General features: G+C 39.7%; 1 protein-coding gene across 1 annotated transcript; it reads right to left on the reverse strand.

Annotated features, from left to right (window-relative positions):
• Nucleotides 1-2,986: 2,986 nt before the first annotated feature.
• paqr7b (progestin and adipoQ receptor family member VII, b) lies at nt 2,987-9,830 on the reverse strand. The gene is made up of 2 exons (XM_051406994.1): nt 9,677-9,830; nt 2,987-6,472 (listed from the first exon to the last, which is right to left on the reverse strand). Exon 2 carries the CDS (start codon nt 6,464-6,466, stop codon nt 5,408-5,410), a length of 1,059 nt encoding a protein of 352 aa, XP_051262954.1. The 5' UTR covers nt 6,467-6,472; nt 9,677-9,830; the 3' UTR covers nt 2,987-5,407.
• Between the last annotated feature and the right edge of the window lie 682 nt (nt 9,831-10,512).

Raw genomic sequence — 10,512 nt, forward strand, 5'->3', positions numbered from 1 at the left:
ATCATATACAGCAAATGAAGCGTTTAAAGGGGAATGGAGAGAGGAGCAATAGCACTGCAGCATAACTCGCAGAGAGGGGAACCAAGACAGAGGGAGAGGAGTGAAGCTGGGTGGAGAGGGACGGTGAGCCGCTCTAGAAACAGACGTATGAAAATTGATGGAGTCTGGGGAAGCAATTGATAGTTAGAGGACAGGAAGCAGGCTGTAAGGCAATTATCACTATCTCTGCCATTTGATTTAAGACCGTCTGAGTGTGTAATACCGTGAATTAATCACATCCAAGGTAGATACATCAGGAGCCCATTTCTGCCTTAAATTTCAATTATTCCTCTCCATCACTGGAAAATGTACTTTAGAGATGTACTAATTAGCGCAGCATATGAATTTCCACTCACTCAGGGTATAAATGTTATGTATGTGTTTATGTGTGTGTGTGTGTGTGTGTGTGTGTAGGTAGGAGAGAGACAGAAGCCTTAGCTTGATGAGACAGACTTATATGAATGCACAGTGTACGAGCCAGCTTAATCATCATAAGCAAAGCTCCTGACAAATATCAACAAAGGCACGATGCTATGCAAACCCACACAAACTTTTACATATTTAGACTAATGTTGGAAGTAAAAAAAAAAAAAAACATGTGTAAACAAAAAACAAGTCTTAACACCCGAGCCACCCCATCTACACATACAGAACTAGCATACATAAACCTTATGTGCCACCCAGAAGGTTTGCAGAGTGAGCAAAATGCCACTGCAACTATTGTTCCCACAGGATCATCTGCATGAATAACATTAGATTTAATCATGTAATATCATTCTTACTCTATTAAGCAAATGTTTACAGCAATAATTAACTTTTGTTCATTTTCACTGATGGTCTAATTCAACAAAGGAAATGGCATACAGTATGTTGTTTAGTAATCCGGGCTGCAGATGGTTTATAATGAATATTCTCATAAGTTATAACAGCAGGGCATCACCATCAATAAAATGCATTTATTAAAAAAAAGAAAACTGTCTTGCTTGACCTGCAAATTCATTTAAAGTGCCGTAATACATCAATAATATATATTTGGGATGCTATGCAGATCGTTTGTGCCCCCTAATGGAAAGATTAATTCTTCTTAACATCAGTTTTGTGGGATGAAATAAATCCTGCCAGAGTTATTGAGCTTGTCTGTCCACAAGGACTCCAAATGATGCAACTTTTGTCCTGGACCATTTAGAGCTCTTTGTTCAAGAAGACAATAATTATGTGCATATGTATATTTGACACACGTATGCTGTACAGAGGAGTGAGGTTTTTCATTTTTGCCTTTGTAACCCAAGTGGGACCAACACAATGGTCCATTAAACTTGCAGCAGTAAATAGACAAACTTTGTAATAATGGTTAATAATTAATGGTTAATAATCACAATTTTGATAAAACTTAAACATATGAGCCATCTAATTTAGCATTAGTTGCTTATCCACTGTTATTCAATGACTGATTTATGTTCATTGCTATGCATAAGTTCTTGTTGAACTAATTAGCAATTTAAATCCATTTTATTTACAGATTTATAAGTTATAGTTATTTTCTGCTCAACAATCAACATTCATAGGCCACATCTGTCTCTATAATATCTTTCTGTGATTAATTGCTTCTTCATTATTAAATATTCTTGTGATTAACATCACTATTATGATAAGTTACTGTTGCAAAACCATTCAGAAAAAAGACTGTAAGACTATATAGTATATATACATCCCTCAGAGAATACCATTTTATCTCAAAATACCTTGTCAGAGTCGGTTTTATCAAAGTCAATCTTCTCAATATGCTGTAGCTTTACCTTTGCTGTCAAACTGTTAACTGTCCTACCAAATAACAAGGCTGCCCTCTGGTGGCAGTGGAACAATGACTCATAATATAACTGAGGCATGTCTAAGGAACAGCTAGATTTTAGAGTAGACTTGTTGTTTTTTTTGTCTGTTTTTGCATTTACCACCTCATTACCTGTCGTCCAGGGCCTTTACTCTACAAGTAGTCAGGTCTTAGAATAAAATTAACTACCTGTCGTACATTTTGGCGACCATGTAACATTACTGATGGGGATATGGGTTAAAACATATATATCTGCAACAGTTTTATTGTCTACAAGGTGAACAGATGGGTCAAAAAGAGCTGCAGTCTCCATTTAGACATTAAACAATCTTGTATCTTGACATACTCCTTATGTTGTGTCTTAACATAAAACTTAAAATGTAAGACCTACAGTGGCATGCACTTAGAATGAGGCTTCAGTCTCACCAAGAATTTAATAAAAAATTGTAATTAATTTGTAATGTTGCATGGACCTGGATGAACAAATGTGAAATACAATCACAGTGAAGCTCCATTCATTTGAATTATATTGTGTTGTAAACTATGGAAGCAAAGTAATCTTTGAAGAAGCTGAAAAACCTAACTGAAACATAATTATTACCAGAATACGTAGTGTTGATGTTAAATACCATCTAATTTTACATTGTAAACCACCTATCCAAATGTATGTGGCTAGAATTCCCCTCTTTGGAATTTAAAACAAGTGTTAATTAAAAACATTTTCTTCTGATATTCACAGTTTTAACGTCCAGAATTTCCAGTCATTCATCTCAATTTCTTTTTCTTGGGTCAACATAACCTCACAGTACAGATCTGATCGATTCCTCTCAGGCTCAGTTTACTAAGTTTACATCTTGAATTTTAGTGTCTGTTGAATTTAAGTTTTTTGTTATTGAAAAATAAACTAAATAAATTTACGAAACTTTAAAAAATACTTGATTTAAATGACTGTCCAAAAATTCCTAGAGATGGTTTCCAGAGTGAAATATTTTATAAATCAATGTGTAAACTTCAGTTCAAACTGTGGTTACACTTCACAACTAGGTTTTCATTATTATGGCTGATCTGTGTTTCTCTATGATCCCTATCCTGTGAAAAATAAACATGGAGACGTTGAAGTTACTCTAATACTTTATTTTCTTAAATACCACAGAATATTAGTACAGTCAGTCACACATATTTTCTAGAGGCAGACGACATTCTGGTCCCTCTCACCCCACTCTCATAAAGGGATAAAGGGAAACCTTGGGTGGCATCAGAGGCTACGTTTACACACAACTTCACTTATACAGTACAGAGTGCTGGCCATAATCCAGTTAAGATTTAATTGGCATGCAATTCAGATAATCTGTGACAGAGTATCCAGGTTGCAACAGTCCATTTAGCAAAAAATACTGGTTACGTTCCAGCTGCTCCCTCCCTGTTCGAACAAAGCTAGGTTGTCTCTATCACGTGGGAAAGAAATTATAATCCCAGTATCGTTCTTTAGATGGTCAAGACAATAACCTCATGTTATATAGGCAGGGCTGGTGAGAGAAGTATAGGCTTCATTTGCCAAATGGATATCATTAGCCCATAATGAAGCCTTTTTTAAGCTACATGTACAAAATTAGTCTTGTACATAAGAGCCTCAATCTTGTTGCCAACCAATTTCCAACCATGCACAACAAGGGAGGTGTCTTTCTCTGAAATGGAGAACAAGCTTACCCAAGTTATTCTGAATTATGACATCACAAATCCAGAATAACCGCATTATCATCAGATACCCCCATGCATGTAAACATAGCCAGTGTTGTCAGCTACAGTATATACAGTGTTGATTCAGGCAGTGCACGATGGGACCAGGTCAGTAATGCCAAAGTCAACAGTTACAAGGTTCATATTTAGGAGTTAAATCCCACCAGTTACATGTTTGCAGTCAGGTCAAGACATCATTTAAAATCAACTTGTCACTTCTGACAATCTGTCTCTGAATTTATCTTTCAGTAGTACCATCACTGAAGCAATAACAGATTCATTGGCACATTAAACACCATCATGAACAGAGAGTGCTATAATGAATATAGATCATTTCTGACATTTAGGATTTTGTGAGATAAAAATCTAAGCAACATTATCAGTGAGCCATGTCTCTGTGATATTTTTTATAACAAAAGTCATCAGACAAAAGAGAAAAAAACAAAGGGGATCTTCAGTGTAACAGTGCAGCAGTGTGAAATGATGTATTCATGGCCATTAAAGTCTGATAGGCAGGAGGACACTGAACACAATACACACTCTGAACGGATGCAGCAAAATAGGGATGTGCTGTATTCCATCAGAAAAAAAGATGCATTCAGGTCTGAGCGCTATTGGGTGGAGAGAAAATGGGATGCAAATGACTTTCTAGAGAAATACAGCTTATTTACAGGGTAAGAAAGGGGTGCAAGGCTAAGCTTTCATAGACATTCACACACTTAATATCCACAGTATATACCAAAAGACATGCGTAGAGGCACATACATATTCATCATACAAAAACAAAAACATACCAAAAGCAGAACACCAGTCAGACAAGGCTTGTGACTCAAAACTGATCAACCGACAATGAAAACAATGCGTGCTAAAGCACTGACATCATGGGATGTGAAAAGGCAAAAGCTGAAGTTCCAGCCCTTTGAATAAAAAATATTAACATTGTCACAACAACAAAGAGACATCAGTAATCTTCCATCCATCTCTTAACCGATAGTGAGTGCCAGCCTCATTTTAAACATAATTCAACAGAATGTTATCACCCAAAGAAAAAAAAAATCCTTTTGTCAAAAAGGAGGTCTAATATTTGGTTTTCAAATTGGGTTTTCAACTTTCGTAGAATATGTTCAAACATTTGTGTGGCACAGTGTTAGCGCCTTGATAAATTAAAAAGAAAATCCCTGCTTTGATCCCTAATGGAGAGGGGCAGAATCAAAAGGAAAAAAACAAAAAAAACAATAAGCGTCAGAAAGGCATATCAAGACCACCAATTTAAATTGGATTGGAATTTGTATCCGACTGCAGAATCCAAAGTGGTATGGGACTGTAAATTGTAAAAAAAAATGCTTGCATGAATTGAAATGCTACAATTTGATTAAAACAGTCCAATTATTCTAAATACAAATGGCTAAAAGGCATCTTAAGAAACCTGTCTCTTAATCTTTCTGTTTAACTTGACATAAAGTGTATTTTTTTATGGTGAAGTAAAACCAAATTTCTTTAGACTATGACTAAAAACAACCTTGCAGAGTAATAAAAGAGCTGAGTAAAGATGCAAGGACTGGTTGCAGTTTTTAAATACTACCTGTATTGCTACAGACCAATTATAACTTTCCCTTATCCTCATTCCTCACTTTTTTTTTGAGCTTACTGTAGTTTGGCAGATCACATAAAGAAAAAATAATGTCACTGTCACAAACTGATAACGTTCAATGACAAAAGGAAACATTTAAATTATTCTAATTACTAGTCACTATGGAATAAAATAAATTAGACTCGACTTCTTTTTTTCACTCATTTCAAATCTTACTCCTCCTTCTCGTGTAGAGAGGCACGTACACGCTGGCGCATATAAAAAGCAGTGAGAGCGCTGCAGCAGGCAGTGAAGATAAAGAGTGCAACGGCATCGTGTGCAAGATCGCCGTGAAGACGCTCATAGAAGGAACGGCGCTCTGTGAAGTCTGTTCGCAGCGCTTCAACCTGCGTCAGGGTGCACACCACCACGAACACGTGAAAGAGCTGGTGGCCCTGCCCAATGAAGTCACACTTACCAGGGAACAAACTCTCTGGGTGAGGGCAGCAGAAGAAATAGGCGCCGATTAAGAAAAAGACCACGTGGTAAAAATGGTAGGCCACGACTGGGTCGGAGCAGCCCTCCTGGTAGCAGCTGTAGATGCGGTGAACCACAGGGCTTATGTCTAAACAGTAAGCCAAAGCTGAGGGCACCACTTGGAAGAGCTTGATGGCTACCTTGGGCAGCTCAGGGCTCGCATATTTGCCATAGCAGCAGCCGAAGCAAGTGAGCCAGGCCAAGAATGCTGCGGCGGGTAAAAAGAGCCCTTGCACTAGAGTGTGCCACTCTTTCTCTATGGCGTAGTAGTAGTGCGCCAGGGCGCTGCCGTACTGGTAGACGGCGACCCCCACGTAATCGAGGAAGTAGAAGGTGTAGTAGGAGAGCTCGGACTTGGCGGAAAGGAGATGAGCGAGAGCGCTGAAGGAGAGGTAGGTGAAGGCTGCCAGGAGGACAATGAAGAGGGGCTGAGCGTGAGGGTCTCGCAAAAAATCCACCGTCTCTGAGATCTCCTGCCACTTCACCAAGATGATGAAGGCGGCCAGCAGATGGGTCCACACATTGAGGGACTCATTGTGCCTTTGGAAGAGGGTGAGGAAGTAGTAGCGCCAGCTTTGGTCCGGCTGTCTGTAGCCGGTGAGGATGTGGCGCTCGCGGAACACCCAGGGAACGTCAGACACCTTCACAGTGCAAGGCAGCGTGGGGAAGGCCGACTCCAGAAGCTGAGGGATCTGACGCAGCTGCTGCGCGTTGATAAACAGGCGACCGATCTGCTCCATCACCACGGTCGCCATGGCAAACTAGAGGCCAAAGAGGAGGGGGGAGAGAATGAAACAAACAGTCAGTTAGTCAATATCTGTCTGGCTTTGAGCTACTGTCGTCTCCAGGTCTGTGTGTGTACAAATTGTACTGTGTGTGTGTGTGTGTGTGTGTGTGTGTGTGTATGTGTGCGCTCCTACCATGCTACCACTAACACAAAGCAAAGAAGTGGTGCATTAATCAACAACAGTTCGGGAAATCAATAAATCAATATGTCAGTTATCAATCAAAAATGTCAAATATTGTCTGTTTCCATGTTTTTTAAGTTTTATGATTATAAACTGAATATCTTTTGTACATTTAAGCAATTTGATAATGGAAAATTGTAACAAGTATTTTCAATGTTTTCTTACATTTTCTAGCCCAAATGTTTCATCCAAAAGTAAGCAACAGATTAACTGATCATAAACATAATCATTGGTTGCAACACTAATTTAAGGTAAATGAAAACATTGTGGTCACATGATAAATAAATGATAGATAGGATACATTTTCATAAACATTATGCAGCTATTTTATATTATTACTATTAACAGCTTCAAAATCATTTTGAGACTTCACTGACTGAATAGGGAAAATGTAGCCTCTTTTCTTCCCACAATCCCCCCCGAACAACTGTTCTTGCACACTTGGGTTGAGCGGGTACAATCTCCAGCGAGAAGTGCGTAACATTTACAGCGCTACGTCACACACACCACCCACTGCGGGTCTTCAGCTAAGAAGAAGTTAGCCCGGTATTCTCGGTATGCATCATTTTTCCAACCTCAAACTATTATATTTTATGAATTTACTGTTTATCAGACTACAAATGAAACAATTAGGTTGGAAACCCGACAAAAACACAACTTTATTTGGTGAAACTATACAATATTGTATGTAGAAAATAACTGCTGATGGACAAATAGCTTTACATGTTGCTACAGTAACCTTTAACTGTAGCTGGCGTAAACTAGATAACTCAGTCAGCCGTGCAGCTGCCTGGACTGAGAGTCCTGGTTTTTTCACCGCTAGCACAGGAGCTTTGAACTGTACACACCCGTTGTTGCACTGTACTAGAAGCAAGTGTAACACTTTACAGCACTATGTCACGGGGGTTAGAGCGGCTGTAAATCACCTCGGTACTCTGAAACTAAACTGTAGGGGCGCCAAGTAACAAAAAATACCAATTCTTACATAATGTTGCTTTAAGCTTTAAACACAATACTGACTTCTTATTACCTTTTTACATTGTACATGTACAAGTTACCAAACAGTTAACCCACTGAGCAGATACAGAGCAATATTAATATTCATCAGGAGCCATGTTTTTGGCCATCTCACAAATGTAACTCCACCATGCACTCTCCTTTCAGCTCGGTTTTGGTCTTTACCAGCTCCCAGTTGCTAAATGCTCCACTATGTTCACCCGCTAGTCGTTATGTGTGCCTGGCATTTGGTGCTGGGCGGGTAGAGCAGGGTGGCTTTATTGTTGAAAACAGCTGCCTGCTGCAGTTATGTGCCAGAAGACCGAAACAATAAGCCACAGACTAAAGGAGACTAAAAGGCTCCATATGGAACTGCAGTGTTGCGTCATAATCCGATTCACATTGCAAAACGGTCATTTGATCCATTGTTAATAACAAAAATATTGATTAGTGCAGCTTTAAGTGTTTTCCTCTGCAAGAGTCAATTACTGGCAATTTCAGAATGAATCATAATCATGGACTCAAACTGTTGGATGCGAGTGTTGTTTGTGGAGGCAGCAGTTTTGTTTGTTTGTTTGGCTGACCATCTGATTGGTGTCTCTGAGTGTGTTCCCAAGCCTTTAATCTGTTCTACAACATGATGCATCACTTTGAAGGACTGTTACAAACCACAAGACCTCAGGCGCAATAAAGCTCTGACTTTAGCTGTCCTCATAGTCATAAATTCTACCAATGAGGCGCTCTTTCTCAGTTCTCAGTATCGGTGATTGCGATCGCGAAAGTACTTCCTGAGATGTGTGTGTCGACACAGAATAGATATTTCCCACACCGCCTATGTTTGAGGGGCGGTTGGAAGGGTTTGAAAAAAGTTTTTAATACGAAAGAGAGTGGAAGCTACCAAATAACAAATAAACTATTAATGATACAGGTGTTTTTGGCCAATCCAGCCTTATACACCCAGACAGGTTAAAGATATAGGTTTCACATTATGCTTCACTTTTGCTTGACTTGAAAATGACTCAGACCTGACCTTTGCTGTAATTATGTAAGTATTGTGCATCTCTATCTAAAGATGATACTCTGATTGGCTCTTCCTCATCAGATCTAGTTCTGGGACTCACCTTTAAGTAAATAAACAACAAGAGAACATGAGACTCACAGTTCAGACTCACAGTTCAGTGCTTTGCAATAAACTCTCCTTTTATTTTTGGTTGCAACACTAAAACATTTTGACTTAAAAATGTCTCTCTAGTAAGCTGAACTCTGCACACTGTACTGATTGTGTCTTCCTGGCTACAACTAATGTGAGCGCCCTCTACATATACTGATAGCAGGGTTAACATCAGTTGAACACATCCTTGATTTGATGTGCCCATCACATCTTTCTCGGTTAGTGTACTCTACATCCCGGAGATGTGAGGAAGGCAGAGAGCAGAGACAAGCATCCTCACAGAGATCAGGCTGTGTGGGATGAACACAGGCCGAGGTTCAGGAGGAAAGGCGTGGAGTGATGAATGGGAGGGGATTACGTAACATAACCCCATCCGACGTCCACACCCTCTATTTCCAGCAAGGGTTGCAATCATTTCAATTATTTACGGGACTATAACCATGAAGGTTTTTTTTATATATGCATAGAACACGGGCCTATGTTGGGCCTGTTGCAGTGAATTCCCATAAGCAAATCTGCACCTGGTCGACATGCCTGTTTAAATTTGAGATCCAGTGTCCGAAATCAATTTGCATTCACCCTTCCCCCGAGCCTCGATGCCTGTTTCAATTTCTCATGAGCATCCCAACCCTCTGCTGTGCGGGGTTTACTGTTGGATGGATAAAATAGCGCTGCACATTGATGGAAAATGTCAGGGGGGGTGGGGTTGGGAGGTGGTTTGGCGTTCGAGGCGCTTCTGAACGTATTTCACGCTATGCCTCTATACCGTTTTTACCAAAGAGATAGCTGAACTGTCGAGATAAAATTAATTACAAAAAAAATAAACATACCTGTATATGGTAGAATCAGTCCAAAGCTTTACGTTTAGCAGTCGATGAATGATTTAGAGCCGTACGGAATATAGATAACATTGTTTGAAGGGGTGAACGGAGAAAGGATGACCGTGACGGGAGCAGCGCCTGGCGGCTCTCACAGCGCAGCTGCTGGGAGGATACAGGACAGTTTGACCGGCGGCTCTTGTAGCCAATCAGCAAACGCGGTGCCTTTCTTTGACGCCGCCGCGCACATCGTGTTAACCAATGACAGCCGCCGCCTAGCCGATCGCCCCCCCCACCGAAATTCTTCCACTGCCAGATGAATGTATGGCACTCCGGTGAGGCATTTCTGTCTGATAAGGACCGTTTGTTGTCTTATTGTTGACCTCGTGCTTATTAAACTGTTTACCGGTGTCTTTCAGTCATACCAGTGGTGGCCTGATTCAAAATTATTTAGAAATATGTAATGTTATTAGTTAGACTAAACTATATTAATGATATTAATGATTTACCATGAGGGTCCACTATGATATAGAGGCCTATTGTCATTTCCTACTCCTACAATATCCGCACTTTGCTTTACTTTGAATTGTTTACAGGTTATAATGGCATTACTAGAGGTGTTATTCATCATTTTTACATTCCATATTCCTGCTCATGCATGTATCATGGTGTGTCTGTTAGGCTGCATGAAAAGGAAAAGGTTGCATGCTATTCCTTTTGACTTGCATCATTTTCAGTTGATTAAGTTGAAGCTACTCTCCTAAATAATAACTTTTACTAGCACTTTTCAAAAGCAAACTTACAAAGTGTTTTACAACAAAGATAAATAATATTAAGATCCCAAACAT

The sequence above is a fragment of the Dicentrarchus labrax genome, unplaced genomic scaffold (assembly GCF_905237075.1).
Source record: "Dicentrarchus labrax unplaced genomic scaffold, dlabrax2021, whole genome shotgun sequence".
NCBI lineage: Eukaryota > Metazoa > Chordata > Actinopteri > Moronidae > Dicentrarchus > Dicentrarchus labrax.

Excerpts from the sequence above, each read along its gene's own strand:
- paqr7b (XM_051406994.1), bottom strand. The coding sequence starts at position 6,466 with ATGGCGACCGTGGTGATGGAGCAGATCGGTCGCCTGTTTATCAACGCG.